The sequence below is a fragment of the Blennius ocellaris genome (assembly GCF_963422515.1).
Source record: "Blennius ocellaris genome assembly, chromosome: 5".
In the NCBI taxonomy this organism is placed as follows: Eukaryota; Metazoa; Chordata; class Actinopteri; order Blenniiformes; family Blenniidae; genus Blennius; species Blennius ocellaris.
This window is the reverse complement of record NC_137654.1, coordinates 8950120-8972485: the sequence shown is the minus strand read 5'-3', so window position 1 is coordinate 8972485 and position 22366 is coordinate 8950120. Positions and strand designations below refer to the sequence as shown.

The 22366-nt window shown below is 41.8% G+C and overlaps 1 protein-coding gene across 1 annotated transcript; it reads right to left on the bottom strand.

Moving 5' to 3' along the window:
* Nucleotides 1-14179: 14179 nt before the first annotated feature.
* LOC308130157 (uncharacterized protein) lies at nucleotides 14180-22080 on the bottom strand (the record flags this gene model as incomplete). The annotated part of the gene is made up of 3 exons (XM_080496356.1): nucleotides 14180-14863; nucleotides 15102-15135; nucleotides 21909-22080. 3 exons carry the CDS (start codon nucleotides 22078-22080, stop codon nucleotides 14407-14409), a joined length of 663 nt encoding a protein of 220 aa, XP_080352482.1. The 3' UTR covers nucleotides 14180-14406.
* Nucleotides 22081-22366: the final 286 nt, after the last annotated feature.

The following is a 22366-nucleotide window of genomic DNA, read 5'->3' as shown; positions in this document are numbered from 1 at the left end:
CAGTGAGAGTTCTTAAATTCCGACATAATTGAAGCTTTTTACGGTCAGTTTCACCAGATGTTTCCTCACAAAGACGTTTTTCACCTCCAGCCTGTTTCTTTGACACAGGAATGTTCTGGTCCTCTTTGATATGCGGAGATTCTGGTTCTTTTTGTTCCTCTTTGATCTGAGGAGGTTCTGGTTCTTCTTGTTCCTCTTTGATTTGAGGAGGTTCTGGTTCTTCTTCGATCTGAGGAGGTTCTGGTTCTTCTTGTTCCTCTTTGATCTGAGGAGGTTCTGGTTCTTCTTTGATCTGAGGAGGTTCTGGTTCTTCTACGATCTGAGGAGGTTCTGGTTCTTCTTCGATCTGAGGAGGTTCTGGTTCTTCCTGATCTAGACAGCAGCTTGTTTCCTGTTTAAAGATCTGCTCCTCCCTACAGTCACGGTGGTGGTGGAGCTCTGGAGGGACAAAAAGTACAAGATCAAAGGTTAGTTACATTACTTCTACAGTTCCAGCTTAATAAAACTGTCACTCAAGAAGTTAAATTGAAAACTCCATTTCAAATTTCAAAAATAGCATTCAGTTGTTAGATTATTGCTTCTTGTTCACTTTTAGCTGCTGAACATATACATATTAAAGCTTTACAAACTCCACACAGAAAGGACCCAGCCGGAATTTGAACTGGGACCTTCTTGTTGTGAAGCGAGTGTTCGCCGTGGAGTCGGGACGTAGTGAGTGGAACATGTATTATCATATCACATCAGATCTACAGTCTTTATTCTGTTGTCTAATCACTCATCGGTGCTTAACAAAGTGTGACTTAGGCCACATCTACATGAGCCAAAACAATATTTTTTCCTCCCCGGAGTTAAAAAAAATTGTCCACACGTCACCATGAACTTGGGCTGCAACTAACGATTATTTTAATAAGCGATTAATCGGCCGATTAATCGATGAATCCATTAAAAAAAAATAATTTCAGGATCAGTTGATATTGAACAAACCAAACACACACACACACACACACACACACACACACACACCCACACACACAATATCATTATTAAATAAGATTTAATTTACTTCAGGGACCACATACAGTCCAGTTTCATCCTGAGTGACCAGACTGGTAAAATATTGCTGTAATAACCTTTAGATTTACACTTCAAAGTTTTTCTTGTTGTGGTCCCAGTTTATGGAATGAAATTGTCTATATGTGTGCAAGATCAAACAGCGGTATGGAGCGGTAAGGAAAGCGTGATCAGAGCCAAATCTGTGCAAATCTTTCTCTGCAGAAAGTAGGTTAAAAAGTAGGCGGGGTTTAGGGCGCCACAGATATTTGACATTGCAACAGTAATCTCAGCCGGGCGGCAGACTTTATGAATCCTCTGTTGTTGTTTACATCCTCTGCTTTGCACTGGTTGTTTTGTCTCTGCAACTGTGATGTTACCGAGAGAGCGAACGCCGGCCGAGTGATGCATAAATCACGCGACACAACAAATCAATAATGAAATGCATTTCCAACACTTTAAATAATCGAATTTAATCGATTTTCATCAATTTGTTTGTTGCAGCCCTGCCATAAACACAGCTCAACACGAGGCTTTAGGGCATGTAGCACATATGCCAGGCCTTTATGGGCACAGTGACTCAAATACACCAAAATCACAGAAGAAGATGGCGCACATAGAAATTTACAAGTGGACTCCTGCTCACAAACTTATATATACATATACATATACATATATATATATCCGAGTTCTTCTATAGATCTATGGCCCTGCTTACTAAAGTGTAATGCTGAGCTGTTGCTGTGATTACACTTCCACACCAGAGGGGGCGCTGTGTGGTTCAGTTGAAGTAGAGTGGAGAAGAACAATGAGTGTATTTGGAGTTCCCAGTCTGGTTAATAAGGTGATTAAAGATACTAAAACATAACAGACACTAATCCTGCTTCTGTCTGTGGTGGATAAACCAAACACAGTCATAACGATGGAGATCCTCCTCGACTCACATTCATGTGTTCATTCACACTTTTCCATACCTGTTCTGTGTAACTTGATTTGAGGTTGCCAGTTGACTTCCAGCAGTTTGTGGTGGCGAGCAATCTCTTCCTCGTACTGGACCATAGTTGGTTCCAACAGGGTGAATATTTCCACAGCAGCAGCAGTTAGTCGCTGGGTGGTCAAGTCTCTCACAGAGTCGTGGGAATTGTCACTTTCACCATCAGTAACAGTCACCTCAACAATATCCTCCTCCTCTTTAATGTGTGGAGCTTCATGTTCCTCCTGCTGCAGACTGGAGCTCGTCTTCTGGTGACCAATGTGCTGCTGTGGACTCTCTGGAGGGAAACAACACAAAAGTCACTGATGTGGTGGATGGGAATGATTTTACAGTGATGGATGGATGAGACAGGACAGGATACATTTAAAATACAAACATTTGGAAACAAAAGGTCTGTTCATTTCAAGAAAACTGTCTGAATGGAACATTAGATTCTTTGAGTTCTGATACGTTAGTGCAGGAGAAAGACCAAACACAAAACGTGACAGCAGCAGCTGTACTGTGGCACCCCGTGGCAGCTGGATCACGGGAAATGCTCTGCTAACCTTGTTTATGCGTTGTCTTGGTTACCCGATATAGTTTCATATCTGAGTTGTTCTGTTGTTGTCCAGTTGTCAGTTGTGCATTCTTGTTGTCTTGTCCATAAACGATTCATGTGCATTATATGTGACATCCTGAACCAAGGTGAGGTTGCAGCTGAGTGCATTTCCAAAAAGGAGTGGGAAGAAGTATAACTTATTAAATCCTACTCTTTCTCCACAAATAATTATCTTAGCACTATTATAGTATGCCCAATATCTCATGTAAAGGTATGAATAAATTATACATTTTATATATCATAATTAATACAAATAATGTACAATCATGATTGTGGAATAATACTGTTGGAAATATAACAAATAGACTCAGGTATACTCTTACAATATGACCCTAAATACTTCTACACAGTCTAGACATGTATCTACACATACAGGCGCTCACATGCAACCCCGTCAGCTCAGAACTGTAACATATTTCTATTGTTGTAGCTCTATGCTGCCGGGCAGCATTGAACTGCAACGTGTAAAATGTGTTATACAGACGATTCTACGATCCTTCTGCTATATATTTATCTATAGTGTAGGACTAAATCCTCGCCAAAACAATCTGTGTTGTTTTTGGGGGGTCACTTCATAGATCTGTGTGCGTACTTTGTCAGTACATCCACTAAATCCGCCTCAGTCGTCGTGCAATAAGGTGCTGCGAAAGAACAACAACAACCCTCAAACAGCCTGACGTGTAGCCGCAGCTCGCTGGTAATAGCGACCACGCCCACTCTGATAAATGCTTCCAAGGCACGCCGGCAAATGCTGCAACTGGAAGAGAGCGAAGCCCTGCTGGACGTCGGGCCTCCAGGACCGAGCTACGACACCCCTGCGTTTGTGGCAAGTTTCCACTTTCACGTGGTTGAGTAGATTTTTTCCCAGCAACACTTGAACGCACCAAAATCCCAAAGGTTTACCGTAATGTCCGTTCTAAGCGCGCACGGGGTAAAAAACAAAACAAGAACCGGTCACATGTTAGCATATGAGCTCAGGCTGAGTGTAAATAAATCACATCCTCCGTTTCCAAACAGCACAAACACAGTTTGCTATTGTTTGTGATACAGATGCTTCATTGAATGTTGAAGACTTCTGCTCCATACCGTTTCTGTGGAACTTGATTTGAGGATCCTCGATGATTTTCAACAGTCTGAGCTGACGACGAATCTCCTCCTCGTACTGGACGATAGTTTGTTGAAACACGGAGAATATTTCTCCAGCAGCAGCAGTTAGTCGCTCGTTGATAAACTCTCTCAAAGCCTGAACTGAACTCATTGTTGCTACAGGAGACGACATATTTCCTTTGTGAGACGTGAGCACAAAATAGAGTGAAACAATCTCCAAACAGCCTCCGTAACTACTTCTTCTCTCATAAATAACGTTCAGTGTCATACTGACACCAACTGGACACAGGGGGAACTGCAGGCTCGTCGACTCAGCTGAAATCGTTGGAGCTCTTTTATAAATGGGATTGTCCTGGATGTTTTACAACTCTCAATTCAATGACCATGTGTGAGACATAAACATGTCATATATATTTATGCAAATCGTCCAGACACATGCCAGGAATAATTTGGGAATCATAACCAACTGCTGCCAAAATTAGAAAGTCATGTAGAATGTAGAGCTCGTCCTCAAAATCATTTGTGGTTGAACTAATGATTTGGCAATTCGTTGACTTTTTCATGAAGTGGTTTCCCTGTTTATGGAACAAGTAACACATTTTGCAACAAATTTCACCAGCATGGATGAAACTTTCTTGATGGTGATTTTGGACAATTTGTGGCAGAATAAACTGAATATGAGAAAAGGAAGAAATATAATGTGTCGTGTGACGTCATGTTAAGTGACATTCTGCTGTGCACTGATTGAAACTGAAAAAGGAGTTTTGTAAAAAAAAACTTCTTACTTGTATATTTTAGTCAATTGGTTCAAATAATCCTTGAGAAATGGATGACATGTTGTGATGAATATAATGAGTTTCAAGACAGCCTCCAGATGTATGATCTTCCATAAATGTTTGACAAAATCATGTTAAATCTAAAAAATAAAAAAAACAGATCAACAAAACCCATTGGATTATATCAACAATTTACTTGAATTTCTTCAAAGTTCACATCAGCTGACTCAATATTTTCAATATCACATTTTTAAAAAAACAACAAAAAAAACCCCAAAACTGATCGATTAGCAATTGTGACAAAGTGAGAAACAATCAGTCTAATTCTCACTGTTCATTTCAACAAAGTTGTGTGTACACTGAAGCTTTTCCCACATATTTCACAAAAATACGGCTTCTGACCTGTGTGAGTTCTCATGCGGAGGAACAAATAAATCTGTTGAACAAAAGCTTTCCCATGTTTCACAAGAATATGGCTTCTCATCTGTGTGACTTCTCATGTGGACCAACAAACCGCGCCGTAAAACAAAACCTTTCCCAAATGTTTTACAAGCAAATGGCTTCTCACCTGTGTGAGTTCTCAAGTGGACCAACAAATATCTACGTACACTGAAACTTTTCCCACACGTTTCACAAAGATATGGCTTCTCACCTGTGTGAGTTTTCACATGGCACAAGAAACTATTTTGTAGGGTGCAAGTTTTACCACAAATTTTCCCAGATAATTTACATTTTTTACAGACAATTTCACCAGAGGTTTCCTCACAAAGAAGAATTTCCCTTCAACCTGTTTCTCCAACACAATATTGTTCTTGTCTTCTTTGATCTGAGGACGTTCTGGTTATTCTTGTTCCTCTTTGATCTGAGGAGGTTCTGGTGTCCTGAAACCTTTCACACACGTTTCATAAGAGTACAACTTCTCACCCATGTGAGTTCTCAAGTGGCGCAACAAAGAACTGTGTACACTAAAGCTTTTTCCACATGTTTCACAAGAATACGGCCTCTCACCTGTGTGAGTTCTCATATGGCCCAACAAATGACTCCGTACACTGAAACTTTTCCCACATGTTTCACAAGAATACGGCTTCTCACCTGTGTGAGTTCTCATGTGGCCCAACAAAGTATGGCGTACACTGAAGCTTTTTCCACATGTTTCACAAGAATACGGCTTCTCACCTGTGTGAGTTCTCATGTGGACCGACAAACCACTCCGTAACCTGAAACTTTTCCCACATGTTTCACAAGAATACGGCTTCTCGCCTGTGTGAGTTCCCATGTGGCACAACAAACGATTCCGTACACTGAAACTTTTCCCACATGTTTCACAAGAATATGGTTTCTCACCTGTGTGAGTTTTCATGTGGCACAATAATGTACTGTGAAAACTGAAGCTTTTTCCACATGTTTCACAAGAATACGGCTTCTCACCTGTGTGAGTTCTCATGTGGACCGACAAAGTAAACCGTAACCTGAAACTTTTCCCACATGTTTCACAAGAATACGGCTTCTCACCTGTGTGAATTCTCATGTGGCCAAACAAATTACTCCGTACACTGAAACTTTTCCCACATGTTTCACAAGAATATGGTTTCTCACCTGTGTGAGTTTTCATGTGGTGCAACAAATTCCGGTGGAAACTGAAGCTTTTTCGACATGTTTCACAAGAATATGGCTTCTCACCTGTGTGAGTTCTCATGTGGCCCGATAACTTACTCTGTGCAATGAAACATTTCCCACATGTTTCACAAGAATACAGTTTCTCACCTGTGTGAGTATTCATGTGGATCAATAACATACATTTATACATAAAACTTTCCCCACATATTTCACAAGAATATGGCTTCTCACCTGTGTGAGTTCTCTGGTGGATTATTAAATTACTATGGTTAATGAAACTTTTCCCACACGTTTCACAAGAATACGACTTTTTACCTGTGTGAGTATTCACATAGACCGATAATTGACTCGACGTAATGAAACTTTCCCATGTTTCACTAGAATACGGTTTCTCACTTTTGTGGGTTCTCATGTGGACCAACATATGACAACGTTGAATGAAACGTTTCCCACATTTTTCACAAGAATATGGCTTCTCACCCGTATGAGTTCTCATGTGGACCAACATATGGCAACGTTGAATGAAACGTTTCCCACATTTTTCACAAGAATATGGCTTGTCACCTGTGTGAGTTTTCATGTGGCGCAACAAACTATCTTGTCGTGCGCAACTTTTACCACAAATTTCACAAATGTTTCCAGATAATTTAGGTTTTTTACAGACAATTTCACCAGAGGTTTCATCATAAAGAAGAATTTCACCTTTAGTCTGTTTCTCCGACACAAGAATGTTCTGGTCTTCTTTGATCTGAGGAGGTTCTGGTTCTTCTTGTTCCTCTTTGAGCTGAGGAGGTTCTGGTTCTTCTTGTTCCTCTTTGGTCTGAGGAGGTTCTGGTTCTTCTTGTTCCTCTTTGATCTGAGGATGTTCTGGTTCTTCTTGTTCCTCTTTGGTCTGAGGAGGTTCTGGTTCTTCTTGTTCTTCATTGATCTGAGGAAGTTCTGGTTCTTCTTTGATCCATGGAGGTTCTGGTTCTTCTTGTTCCTCTTTGATCTGAGGAGGTTCTGGTTCTTCTTGTTCCTCTTTGATCTGAGGAGGTTCTGGTTCTTCTTGCTCCTCTTTGATCTGAGGAGGTTCTGGTTCTTCCTGCTCTAGACAGCAGCTTGTTTCCTGTTTAAAGATCTGCTCCTCCCTACAGTCACGGTGCTGGTGGAGCTCTGGAGGGACAAAAAAGTACAAGATCAAAGGTTAGTTACATTACTTCCACAGTTCCAACTGAAAAAAAGAAGAAAAAGAAAACTGGCACTCAAGCAGTTAGATTGAAAAACATCAGTCATTAGTGTAAAAGATGAGAGGTGACATCACAGTGGACAGGGTCTGTTCAGCACCTGCTCTCTGACAGGATCAGAGTCATGAGGCCACGGACTGAGAGAATAACTTTACTTGTTGGGTTTATACTTACAGACTTCAGCATGATCAGTGCAAAAAAAACATTTAATGCACTGTTAAGGAAATCTAATTATCTACCAAGAAATGGAAAAGACAAATGTTGCTAACATGAACATTATAAAGAATAAGATACATATTAAAAATGTACAAATGCCACACAGAAAGGACCTGGCCTTCAACCTCCACTGAACAGTCTGATCTGTCAGAGAATATTTCTCTTTCTTCACTTTGCTCTGCGCCCATCACTGTGTTCTGAGCCTGGTTGCCGGTGTCAGTACCTGATCTGTCCGAGGCGGGGATTGCGCATGCGGCTACCGACGACGTGTCACATTATGACTTGCTGTGATTGGGAATGGGGCCGATATGAATGTAATTCATGGATCAGAACTTTCCGATCCACGAATCCTCGTCGGTGCTTTACTGCTGCTGAAATGACTCCACGAGTGTTTCCCTGCCAGCTGCTCTGCTCGCTGGCTGCAAAAGGTGGACTGGATTTCCTGAATGGAGGCGGGTTGCAATGTGATGCACAATAATGAGTGAGGAAATCTATTCCACAGTTTACAGCTAGCGAGCCTGCTGGGGAAGTGGCACTGTGCTCACCAACTGTTCATGACAACATGTCGCTGTTTGGATGTATTTTCCACTCAAAACACTGCAAACCAACACAGCAACGTGGATGTTTGCAAAGCCGTCGTACAGCGAGGCAGCCCCTCTGCTGCCTGATATCACTGTTTTAATATACCAGCAAATCTGCACTGGCCGCCGAATCAAAACAATGAACAGCAGTTCCTCCACTGTCGCAGGCGATTCACACCTCCGTGAAGCTGCGTCCTCCCCGACGCTAAACTCCCTGAAAATAGTCCCAATCATTGTGCTGCATTAGAGGAGGAAAAATTGCGGTTTGTGCTGCGTTGATAATTTCTCCAGGGATTAATGAAATGATTTTAAAGATAAAACAAGTTAATTATGAGATGATGTCACGCAGATGTTACTTTACCTTACTTAATCTACCTTTTACGCGGTTTTTAAATCCCCTGAATTGACCACAACCACCAACTATGGCGAGAGAGTGTATTCCAAATTTAAATAATCACTTTTGTAACAATTACAATTAATCGTAGACATGCCAGTGAAGGTACATTAATACTTGGGTTTCGCCCATTTAATACGCAGGTTTTGCTTTGTATCGAATGAAATAATTAAGCAGTTTTATTATTTAAACTTAACGAAAGAAACTAAATTTAAAGTGTTATTTATGGGGTAATACTTTCCTTGTACCCCTACGAAGGAATGGGAGCAGAGATGTCTGTCTTCTTCTATTAACTAACTTAAATAAATATTTTTCCAAACGAGACTGATATTTTGGTATTTTCTATGTCCAGATTCTCTGGTGGTGCCCCTCTCATGGATAAATAACATTTATTCAAATATTTGTTTTAATTAATAAGTTATTTTTGATCATTTACTTTCCTTGTACCCCTAGGAAGGAATGGGAGCAGAGACGTTTGTTACTGCCCCGCTCCCCTCACCTGAGCTCGCCGCCCTTCCTTTACCTGAAAGTCTGCAGCTGTACTGAGTTCAGTTTGAGTGACATTTGTTTTGCAAAGCTGGTAGAAATAAATACAAGAATTAATATATAATAACTAATATCAAAACATAACTGTAGTGTGTATTGCGATGTATGCGGTCCCCAATTATTATTTACACCCTTTGACCATCACCCAATTATTGATACTAGACAGATAGACAGATAGATAATTACTTGATTCATCCCCGAAGGGAAATTGTTTTGTTGCAGCAATCTGGTATATACAAATATTCTAAAATAGAATAGAATAGAAATAAAAGGAAAAAAATATATACAAAAATATCTGGGTATAAGACAAAGTAAAACACAGAACGGAACATGGACACTTAGAAATAAGCACGAGATAAAAGCAAGATAAATAAATAAATAGTAAGTAAATAGTAAGGTGCAGTGGCAGAGCCATTAGAAGTAGGAATTATATAATAATAATAACAACAATACAGATAATAACAATGTGCAATAGTGTATAATACTCGTGTATAGTTCTACTAATAATGGTAGCAATAAAATAACAAACAATAACTATATATATATATATATTTATATATATGTAATAATAATAATAACAATAATAATAATAATACCAATAGTAATGGTATACTTATAATAATAATAATACCAATGGTATTAATGTACTTGCACATGTATAAATATATGTATATGTACATGCAACATGCCAGATGAGTAAATGTGATGTGATGCTGCCCGTACTTTGTGACACAATGCATCTGAATGTCCAGGTCCTGGAGTTGGTGGAAATGGTGTGCAACTGACTCAACCGATTCAGACACCCGTTTCATTTGGATGAATGTCTCCTAAACCTTTGAGTCACTTTAAGGAGGGGTAGGGGACCCTGGTCCTCGAGGGCCACAGCCCTGATCCTTTTGCATGTCTCCCTGCTTCAACACAGTGATTGCAATTAGCAGCTCATTATCTGGCTTTGTGTTGAACGTAGTGATGAACCATGCGGACATTCAGTGGAAGGAGACATGGAAAACGTGCAGGAACACGGCTCTTGAGGTCCAGGGTTCCCTACCCCTACTTTAAGGCGTCGGGTATCACACTAGTATCCTGAAGTGTCCTGTTTTGGCCCTCTTCCTTTCACTATTTCCTTCCAAGTACTAAAAGTAATCAGTTGTACTTTTCACTGCCTGCCACTGGATTTTCCAGAACGTCTATTAGTCATGATGAAAATTATAAGTCGTTATTATGCGCACTCTGTACGAAAGCCCCATTTCCGCTGCACAAAAAAGTGCGGGAATGGACGGGTAACTTTCGTGTTGGTTGCAAACGAGCCGACGTGAGACAGAGGGAGACTAGGACTCGGGAGCAGATGCGATGCAGCGGTGCTGACTGCCGGAATGTCAGAGAGCCAATCCGGCGACACGTCACCATGAACATGGCTCAACACGAGGCTTAAGAGCATGGAGTACATATACCAGGACTTTAGGGGTGCCGTGACTCATCAACTCACCAAAAACGCAGAAGAAGACAGAGCACATAGAAATTTAGAAGTAGACTCCTGCTCATAGACTTCCATATATCTCCTAGTTCTATAGGCCTATGGCCCCTCTCCACCTCCTGCGAGCGTCAGTAGCTTCGGCAGCTTGACTGGAGCATTGAGTCCGCCATTGTTATGGTGATGAGACTACATAGCAGTGGGGGGTGAGGGGGGTGATGACATCATCGTTTTCCCACAGATGATTGTCTTTGCCGTCCACACCTCACAGCTGAGCTGGGGTTTTGGAATTTCCCCACTCTCGGACCCGCGTTAAAGTAAAACCCGTTGCCGGACTGATAGAACGCTGCCTTATGTGGATGATTGGCCAAAAACAGCTTGTTTACATGAAGCGGCGTTCTCATATGGACGGCCCTTTAATTTAACTCTGTTTTCATAGTTGTTTAGTAACGGATGACATTCATAAACAGTAAGATTATTTACAATCTATATAGATACACTGTGGAAGACATTTAGAGTTGAACAATCATTTCAGATAGTAAATGTACATTGTTAAAGTTCTGGCTGCTATTTAAGTTGATAAGGAATAGCAGGACAGGATGACTTACAGATGAAAAGGAATATTTCCTTGGGGAGAAAGTGTTTACTAAAGTGTAACGCTGAGCTGTTGCTGTGATTACACTTCCGGACCAGAGGAGGCGCTGTGTGCTTCAGTTGAAGTAGAGAGTGGAGAAGAACAATGAGTGTATTTGGAGTTCCCAGTCTGGTTAATATGGTGATTAAAGATACTAAAACATAACAGACACTAATCCTGCTTCTGTCTGTGGTGGATAAACCAAACACAGTCATAATGATGGAGATCCTCCACGACTCACATTCATGTGTTCATTCACACTTTTCCATACCTGTTCTGTGTAACTTGATTTGAGGTTGCCAGATGACTTCCAGATGTTTGTGGTGGCGAGCAATCTCCTCCTCGTACTGGACCATAGTTGGTTCCAACAGGGTGAATATTTCCACAGCAGCAGCAGTTAGTCGCTGGGTGGTCAAGTCTCTCACAGAGTCGTGGGAATTGTCACTTTCACCATCAGTAACAGTCACCTCAACAATATCCTCCTCCTCTTTAATGTGTGGAGCTTCATGTTCCTCCTGCTGCAGACTGGAGCTCGTCTTCTGGTGACCAATGTGCTGCTGTGGACCCTCTGGAGGGAAACAACACAAAGGTCACTGATGTGATGATTTTACAGTGATGGATGGACGAGACAGGTCAGGATACATTTAAAATACAAACATTTGGAAACAAAAGGTCTGTTCATTTCAAGAAAACTGTCTGAATGGAACATTAGATTCTCTGAGTTCTGATACGTTAGTGTAGGAGAAAGACCAAACACAAAAGGTGGCAGCGGCAGCTGTACTGTGGCACCCCGTGGCAGCTGGATCACGGGAAATGCTCTGCTAACTTTGTTTATGCGTTGTCTTGGTTACCCATTACAGCATCATGCCTGAGTTGTTCCATATTGTCCAGTTATCGGCTGTGCATTCTTGTTGTCTGGTCCATAAACGATTCATGTGCATTATATGTGACATCCTGAGCCAAGGTGAGGTTGCAGCTGAGTGCATTTCCAAAAAGGAGTGTGAAAAAGTATAACTTATTAAATCCTACTCTTTCTCCACAAATAATTATCTTAGCGCTATTACATTATGGCCAATATCTCTTGAAAAGGTATGACTAAATTACACACTTTATACATCATAATTAATATATGTAATGTACAATCATGATTGTGGAATAATACTGTTGGAAATATAACAAATAGACTCAGGTATACTCTTACAATATGACCCTAAATACTTCTATACAGTCGAGACATGCATCTACACATACAGGTGCTCACATGCAACCCCGTCGGCTCAGAACTGTAACATGCACTTTCTATTATCGCAGCTCTATGCTGCCGGGCTGCCGAGGACTAAATCCTCGCCAAAACAATCTGTGTTGTTTTTGGGGGGTCAATTCATAGATGTCTGTGTGTGTATTTTGTCAGTACATCCACTAAATTCGCCTCAGTCGTCGTGCAATAAGGTGCTGCAAAACAACAACAACAAAAAAGCCCCAAACAGCCTGACGTGTAGCCGCAGTATGCTGGTAATAGCGACAACGCCCACTCTGATAAATGCTTCCAAGGCACTCCGGCAAATGCTGCAACTGGAAGAGAGCGAAACCCTGCTGGACGTCGGGCCTCCAGGACCGCGCTTAGTTTACACTTTCACGTGTTTAAGAACTATTTTTTTCCCAGCAACACTTGAACGCACCAAAATCCCAAAGGTTTCCCGTAATGTCTGTTCTCAGCGCGCACAGGGGAAAAAAGACAAAAACCATGTTGGCATATAAACTCAGACTGAGTGTAAATAAATCACATCCCCCGTTTCCAAACAGCACAAACACAGTTTGCTATTGTTTGTGATACAGATGCTTCGTTGAATGTTGAAGACTTCTGCTCCATACCGTTTCTGTGGAACTTGATTTGAGCATCCTCGATAATTTTCAACAGTCTGAGCTGACGACGAATCTCCTCCTCGTACTGGACGATAATTTGTTCAAACACGGAGAATATTTCTCCAGCAGCAGCAGTTAGTCGCTCGTTGATAAACTCTCTCAAAGCCTGAACTGAACTCATTGTTGCTACAGGAGACGACATATTTCCTTTGTGAGACGCGAGCACAAAATAGAGTCAAACAAGCTCCAAACAGCCGCCGTAACTTCTTCTTCTCTCATAAATAACGTTCAGTGTCATACTGACACCAACTGGACACAGGGGGAACTGCAGGCTCGTCCACTCAGCTGAAATCGTTGGAGCTCTTTTATAAATGGGATTGTCCTGGATGTTTTACAACTCTCAATTCAATGACCATGTTTGAGACATAAACATGTCATATATATTTATGCAAATCGTCCAGACACATGCCAGGAATAATTTGGGAATCATAACCAACTGCTGCCCAAAATTAGAAAGTCATGTTGAATGTAGAGCTCGTCCTCAAAATCATTTGTGGTTTAACTAATGATTTGGCAATTTGTTGACTTTTTCATGAACTGGTTTCCCTGTTTATGGAACAAGTAACACATTTTGCAACAAATTTCACCAGCATGGATGAAACTTTCTTGATGGTGATTTTGGACAATTTGTGGCACAATAAACTGAATATGAGAAAAGGAAGAAATATAATGTGTCGTGTGACGTCATGTTAAGTGACATTCTGCTGTGCACTGATTGAAACTGAAAAAGGAGTTTTGTAAAAAAACTTCTTACTTGTATATTTTAGTCAATTGTTTCAAATAATCCTTGAGAAATGGATGACATGTTGTGATGAATATAATGAGTTCAAGACAGCCTCCAGACGTATGATCTTCCATAAATGTTTGACAAAATCATGTTAAATAAAAATAAAAAAAAACAGATCAACAAAACCCATTGATTATATCAACAATTTACTTGAATTTCTTCAAAGTTCACATCAGCTGACTCAATATTTTCAATGTCACATTTTTAAAAAAACAACAAAAAACCCCAAACTGATCGATTAGCAATTGTGACAAAGTGAGAAACAATCAGTCTAATTCTCACTGTTCATTTCAACAAAGTTGTGTGTACACTGAAGCTTTTCCCACATATCACAAAAATACGGCTTCTGACCTGTGTGAGTTCTCATGTGGAGGAACAAATAAATCTGTTGAACAAAAGCTTTCCCACGTTTCACAAGAATATGGCTTCTCATCTGTGTGACATCTCAAGTGGACCAACAAATGATTCTGTTGAATGAAAGTTTTCCTACGTTTCACAAGAACAGTTTCTCACCTGAGTTTTCATGTGGTGCAACAATGAAGTGTGAAAACTGAAGCTTTTTCCACATGTTTCACAAGAATACGGCTTCTCACCTGTGTGAATTCTCATGTGGACCGACAAACTACTCCGTAACCTGAAACTTTTAACACATATTTCACAAGAATACGGCTTCTCACCTGTGTGAGTTCTCATGTGGCCCAACAAAGTATGGCTGACACTGAAGCTTTTTCCACATGTTTCACAAGAATACGGCTTCTCACCTGTGTGAATTCTCATGTGGACCGACAAACTACTCCGTAACCTGAAACTTTTCCCACATGTTTCACAAGAATACGGCTTCTCGCCTGTGTGAGTTGTCATGTGGTGCAACAATGTACTGTGAAAACTGAATCTTTTTCCACATGTTTCACAAGAATGCGGCTTCTCACCTGTGTGATTTCTCCTGTGGCGCAACAAATTACTGTGGAAAACGAAGTTTTTTCCACATGTTTCACAAGAATACGGCTTCTCACCTGTGTGACTTCTCATGTGGTACAACAACTTACTGTGTGAACTGAAGCCTTTCCCACATGTTTCACAAGAATACGGTTTCTCACCTGTGTGAGTTCTCATGTGGATCAATAACTTACACTTATAAATAAAATGTTTCCCACATATTTCACAAGAGTACAACTTCTCACCTGTGTGAGTTCTCATATGGACCGATAACTGAATCTTTTGAAGGAAATTTTTCCCACATGTTTCACAAGAATACAGCTTCACACCTGTGTGAGTTTGCTTGTGGATCACTAAATTACTTTGGTTAATGAAACTTTTCCCACATGTTTCACAAGAATACGGCTTCTCACCTGTGTGAGTTCTCAAATGGACCAACAAATGATAATGTTGAATGAAACGTTTCCCACATTTTTCACAAGAATATGGCTTCTCACCTGTGTGAGTTTTCATGTGGCGCAACAAACTATCTTGTCGTGCGCAACTTTTACCACAAATTTCACAAATGTTTCCAGATAATTTAGGTTTTTTACAGACAACTTCACCAGAGGTTTCCTCATAAAGAAGAATTTCACCTTTAGTCTGTTTCTCCGACACAAGAATGTTCTGGTCTTCTTTGATCTGAGGAGGTTCTGGTTCTTCTTGTTCCTCTTTGATCTGAGGATGTTCTGGTTCTTCTTGTTCCTCTTTGGTCTGAGGAGGTTCTGGTTCTTCTTGTTCTTCATTGATCTGAAGAGGTTCTGGTTCTTCTTGTTCGTCTTTGATCTGAGGAGGTTCTGGTTCTTCTTGTTCCTCTTTGATCTGAGGAGGTTCTGGTTCTTCCTGCTCTAGACAGCAGCTTGTTTCCTGTTTAAAGATCTGCTCCTCCCTACAGTCACGGTGCTGGTGGAGCTCTGGAGGGACAAAAAAGTACAAGATCAAAGGTTAGTTACATTACTTCTACAGTTCCAACTGAAAAAACAGAAGAAAAAGAAAACTGGCACTCAAGCAGTTAGATTGAAAAACATCAGTCATTAGTGTAAAAGATGAGAGGTGACATCACAGTGGACAGGGTCTGTTCAGCACCTGCTCTCTGACAGGATCAGAGTCATGAGGCCACGGACTGAGAGAATAACTTTACTTGTTGGGTTTATACTTACAGACCTCAGCATGATCAGTGCAAAAAAAACATTTAATGCACTGTTAAGGAAATGTAATTATCTACCAAGAAATGGAAAAGGCAAATTTGCTGTGATTGGGAATGGGGCCGATATGAACGTAATTCATGGATCAGAACTTTCCGATCCAACCTGCAGAGATTTCTGATCCACGAAGCCTCGTCGGTGCTTTACTGCTGCTGAAATGACTCCACGAGTGTTTCCCTGCCAGCTGCTCTGCTCGCTGGCTGCAAAAGGTGGACTGGATTTCCTGAATGGAGGCGGGTTGCAATGAGATGCACAATAATGAGTGAGGAAATCTATTCCACAGTTTACAGCTAGCGAGCCTGCTGGGGAAGTGGCACTGTGCTCACCAACTGTTCATGACAACATGTCGCTGTTTGGATGTATTTTCCACTCAAAACACTGCAAACCAACACAGCAACGTGGATGTTTGCAAAGCCGTCGTACAGCGAGGCAGCCCCTCTGCTGCCTGATATCACTGTTTTAATATACCAGCAAATCTGCACTGGCCGCCGAATCAAAACAATGAACAGCAGTTCCTCCACTGTCGCAGGCGATTCACACCTCCGTGAAGCTGCGTCCTCCCCGACGCTAAACTCCCTGAAAATAGTCCCAATCATTGTGCTGCATTAGAGGAGGAAAAATTGCGGTTTGTGCTGCGTTGATAAAGAATTTCTCCAGGGATTAATAAAATGATTTTAAAGATAAAACAAGTTAATTATGAGATGACGTCACGCAGATGTTACTTTACCTTACTTAATCTACCTTTTACGCGGTTTTTAAATACCTGAACTGACCACAACCACCAACTATGGTAAGAGAGTGTATTCCAAATTTAAATACCGTATTTTCCGCCCTATAAGGCGCACCTAAATACCTCAAATTTTCTCAAAAGCTGCCAGTGCGCCTTATAACCCGGTGCACCTTATATATGGAAGAATTGCTCTACTCGAGACTGCTATTTGACAGCTGAACAACCAGAAGCTTTTATTTTGACAACTCTAACTTCGCAACCAGATCTTCAGAGCGGACGACACTCCACACAACACATTCATCACTCATGGTTGCACACCAACATTCTAACAAACCAAAATAAACTAGATGAAATAATTACTCCCTAAACTGGGGAACAAAAACACAGCATAAACACAATCAACACAACACCAAGCCCAACAACAACCCACAATAACCTCCAACAACACAAAACATGAATTTGTAGCGACAAATTCATCCTGAGCTGCTCAGTGCAGCCGATAGAAACTCCCATAATTCATTGCAGCTGTTTGTGGTGTTTTAAATGCAATTATTGGGGGTTATATTTGTTATAATTGTGTTGTGTTTTTGTTGCTTAGTTCATGTAGTTTAGTTTATTACCGGTAGTTGTAAGTTGTCAACCAGCAGTGAAGAAGGTTTTGTGTGTAGTGTCCTCCTGGCATAGGCTGCAGGTAGGACTATCAAAATAAAGTGCGTGCACCTCTCTAGGTGTTAGAATCAGTGGAAAATGTAACCTAATGGCTTTGAGCTATAAAGGTTGCTGACCACTGGTCTATTCCATGCACCTTATAATGCAGTGTCCTTATATATGAATGAAGTTGTAAATTATGTCAATCAATGTAGGTGCACCTTATGGGGCGGAAAATACGGTAATCACTTTTGTAACAATTACAATTAATGGTAGACATGCCAGTGAAGGCACATTAATACTTGGGTTTCACCTATTTAATGCGCAGGTTTTGCTCTTTGTACCAAATGAAAGAATTAAGCAGTTTTATTCTTTAAACTTAATGAAAGAAACTAAATTCAAAGTGTTATTTATGGGGTACCGGTAATACTTTCCTTGTACCCCTAGGAAGGAATGGGAGCAGAGACGTTTGTTACTGCCCCGCTCCCCTCACCTGAGCTCGCCGCCCTTCCTTTACCTGAAAGTCTGCAGCTGTACTGAGTTCAGTTTGAGTGACATTTGTTTTGCAAAGCTGGTAAAAATAAATACAAGAATTAATATATAATAACTAATATCAAAACACAACTGTAGTGTGTATTGCGATGTATGCGGTCTCCAATTATTATTTACACCCTTTGACCATGACTCAATTATTGATACTAGTAAATGTGATGCTGCCCGTACTTTGTGACACAATGCATCTGAATGTCCAGGTCCTGGAGTTGGTGGAAATGGTGTGCAACTGACTCAACCGATTCAGACACCCGTTTCATTTGGATGAATGTCTCCTAAACCTTTGAGTCACTTTAAGGAGGGGTAGGGGACCCTGGTCCTCGAGGGCCACAGCCCTGATCCTTTTGCATGTCTCCCTGCTTCAACACAGTGATTGCAATTAGCAGCTCATTATCTGGCTTTGTGTTGAACGTAGTGATGAACCATGCGGACATTCAGTGGAAGGAGACATGGAAAACGTGCAGGAACACGGCTCTTGAGGTCCAGGGTTCCCTACCCCTACTTTAAGGCGTCGGGTATCACACTAGTATCCTGAAGTGTCCTGTTTTGGCCCTCTTCCTTTCATTATTTCCTTCCAAGTACTAAAAGTAATCAGTTGTACTTTTCACTGCCTGCCACTGGATTTTCCAGAACGTCTATTAGTCATGATGAAAATTATAAGTCGTTATTATGCGCACTCTGTACGAAAGCTGGGGTTTTGGAATTTCCCCACCCTCGGACCCGCGTTAAAGTAAAACCCGTTGCCGGACTGATAGAACGCTGCCTTATGTGGATGATTGGCCAAAAACGGCTTGTTTACATGAAGCGGCGTTCTCATATGGACGGCCCTTTAATTTAACTCCGTTTTCATAGCTGTTTAGTAACGGATGACATTCATAAACAGTAAGATTATTTACAATCTTTATAGATACACTGTGGAAGACATTTAGAGTTGAACAATCATTTCAGATAGTAAATGTACATTGTTAAAGTTCTGGCTGCTATTTAAGTTGATAAGGAATAGCAGGACAGGATGACTTACGGATGAAAAGGAATATTTCCTTGGGGAGAAAGTGTTTACTAAAGTGTAATGCTGAGCTGTTTCTGTGATTACACTTCCACACCAGAGGGGGCGCTGTGTGGTTCAGTTGAAGTAGAGAGTGGAGAAGAACAATGAGTGTATTTGGAGTTCCCAGTCTGGTTAATAAGGTGATTAAAGATACTAAAACATAACAGACACTAATCCTGCTTCTGTCTGTGGTGGATAAACCAAACACAGTCATAATGATGGAGATCCTCCACGACTCACATTCATGTGTTCATTCACACTTTTCCATACCTGTTCTGTGTAACTTGATTTGAGGTTGCCAGATGACTTCTAGCAGTTTGTGGTGACGAGCAATCTCCTCCTCGTACTGGACCATAGTTGGTTCCAACAGGGTGAATATTTCCACAGCAGCAGCAGTTAGTCGCTGGGTGGTCAAGTCTCTCACAGAGTCGTGGGAATTGTCACTTTCACCATCAGTAACAGTCACCTCAACAATATCCTCCTCCTCTTTAATGTGTGGAGCTTCATGTTCCTCCTGCTGCAGACTGGAGCTCGTCTTCTGATGACCAATGTGCTGCTGTGGACTCTCTGGAGGGACACAACACAAAAGTCACTGATGTGGTGGATGGGAATGATTTTACAGTGATGGATGGATGAGACAGGACAGGATACATTTAAAATACAAACATTTGGAAACAAAAGGTCTGTTCATTTCAAGAAAACTGGCTGAATGGAACATTAGATTCTCTGAGCTCTGATACGTTAGTGTAGGAGAAAGACCAAACACAAAAAGTGGCAATGGCAGCTGTACTGTGGCACCCCGTGGCAGCTGGATCACGGGAAATGCTCTGCTAACTTTGTTTATGCGTTGTCTTGGTTACCCGATATAGCTTCATATCTGAGATGTTCTGTTAAACCCCGTTTCCACCGTACACAAGTGCCGGGACGGAGCGGAGCGATACGGAGCTGTACGGAATAGAGGCCCCGACCGAAATTTTGGGTCGCGTTTCCACTGCAGAGAGGAGCTTCAAAAGTGGGCGGGGCTTATGAGCTCCGCAGAAATGTGACATTACAACAGAAAAGAAAGTCTTCAGATCTAGATCTTGTGAATCATCTGTTGTTGTTAACATCCTCCACTTTGCACTGTTATTTTTTGCAGCGAAAAAAAAAAAACTGTTACTTTTTGCAGCGGCAGAGCTGCAGCCGCAACTTCCTTGTTCCGAGAGAGTGAAACCTCTGGTCACTTGCCGGAGACTTGGGGCGACTTGCCCCGTACTCGAGCGCTCGGGTGCGGGGCAAGTGGCCGGAGCGTTCCCCCCGGTTGGCTGAGGCACAGACACGGGAGTCTTGAGCTTTCTGCTCAAACGCAGGAGGTTCTCCACTCCGGTGCTGATCACGGTCCGGCAGCTCAGCGTCGGAACACGGAGGCTCTGAGCTCCTCTTCATCGCTTCCGCGGTCCGTCCCCGCGATACAACGCCACTGACCCCGGCTGAACAGAACGCTGACCGCCTCTGGGAAGCGGAGCTGCCGGAGCGCGGTCAGCACCGGAGACGAAAGCTCCAGACTCCCGTGTCCCGGACGCACATCCACGCCACGGCGAGCGCTATGCTGCAAACAGAAAACTCCAATGCGATGCAAAGTCCCGAGCCCCGGTCTCCCCCTGCCTCAAGTCCGCTCTTTCACCACAAACACTAAAGGTGAGCAGCAAAGAAAAGAAAAGGAAAATAAAAACAACCAGTGCAACGCTGACCACACTGACAGAGGCTTTGTCCAGCCGAAACATTAACATATTGAGGGCGTGTAGTAAATCACTGACCAATCAGCAGACAGAAGCTCAAACTCAGACCCGTTCCATGATCCCCGGCACCCCAACGGAAGGGTAGCGGAAAAGTGGTCGCCTTTGGAGCGGTCTTCAGCGGTTTAGACCGCATTCCTGTCGTGACACGCGAACTGGAGTGGTTTAGACCAGTCTAGGCCGGCACTTTTTGTGCGGTGGAAACGGGGCTTTATTGTCCAGTTATCGGTTGTGCATTCTTGTTGTCTGGTCCAGAAACGATTCATGTGCATTATATGTGACACCCTGAGCCAAGGTGAGGTTGCAGCTGAGTGCATTTCCAAAAAGGAGTGTGAAAAAGTATAACTTATTAAATCCTACTCTTTCTCCACAAATAATTATCTTAGCGCTATTACATTATGGCCAATATCTCTTGAAAAGGTATGACTAAATTACACATTTTATACATCATAATTAAGACATAATGTACAATCATGATTGTGGAATAATACTGTTGGAAATATAACAAATAGACTCAGCTATACTCTTACAATATGACCCTAAATACTTCTATACAGTCGAGACATGCATCTACACAAACAGGTGCTCACATGCAACCCCGTCAGCTCAGAACTGTAACAGGCACTTTCGATTATTGCAGCTCTATGCTGCCGGGCTGCCGAGGACTAAATCCTCGCCAAAACAATCTGTGTTGTTTTTGGGGGGTCAATTCATAGATGTGTGCTGCAACTGGAAGAGAGCGAAGCCCTGCTGGACGTCGGGCCTCCAGGACCGAACTTAGACACCCCTGTGCTACTGGCAAGTTTCCACTTTGACATGGTTAAGAACTTTTTTTCCCCAGCAACACGTGAACGCACTCAAATCCCAAAGGTTTACCATAATGTTTACTATAAGGGCGCACAAAACAAAAATACAAAAACCAGTCACATGTTAGCATATAAGCTCAGACTGAGTGTAAATAAATCACATCCTCCGTTTCCAAACAGCACAAACACAGTTTGATATTGTTTGTGATACAGATGCCTTGTTGAATGCTGAAGACTTTTGCTCCATACCATTTCTGTGGAACTTGATTTGAGGTTCCTCGATGATTTTCAACAGTCTGAGCTGACGACGAATCTTCTCCTCGTACTGGACGATAGTTTGTTCAAACACGGAGAATATTTCTCCAGCAGCAGCAGTTAGTCGCTCGTTGATAAACTCTCTCAAAGCCTGAACTGAACTCATTGTTGCTACAGGAGACGACATATTTCCTGTGTGAGACGCGAGCACGACATAGAGTCAAACAAGTTCCAAACAGCCGCCATTACTTCTTCTTCTCTCATAAATAACGTTCAGTGTCATACTGACACCAACTGGACACAGGGGGAACTGCAGGCTCGTCGACTCAGCTGAAATCGTTGGAGCTCTTTTATAAATGGGATTGTCCTGGATGTTTTACAACTCTCAATTCAATGACCATGTGTGAGACATAAACATGTCATGTATATTAATGCAAATCGTCCAGACACAT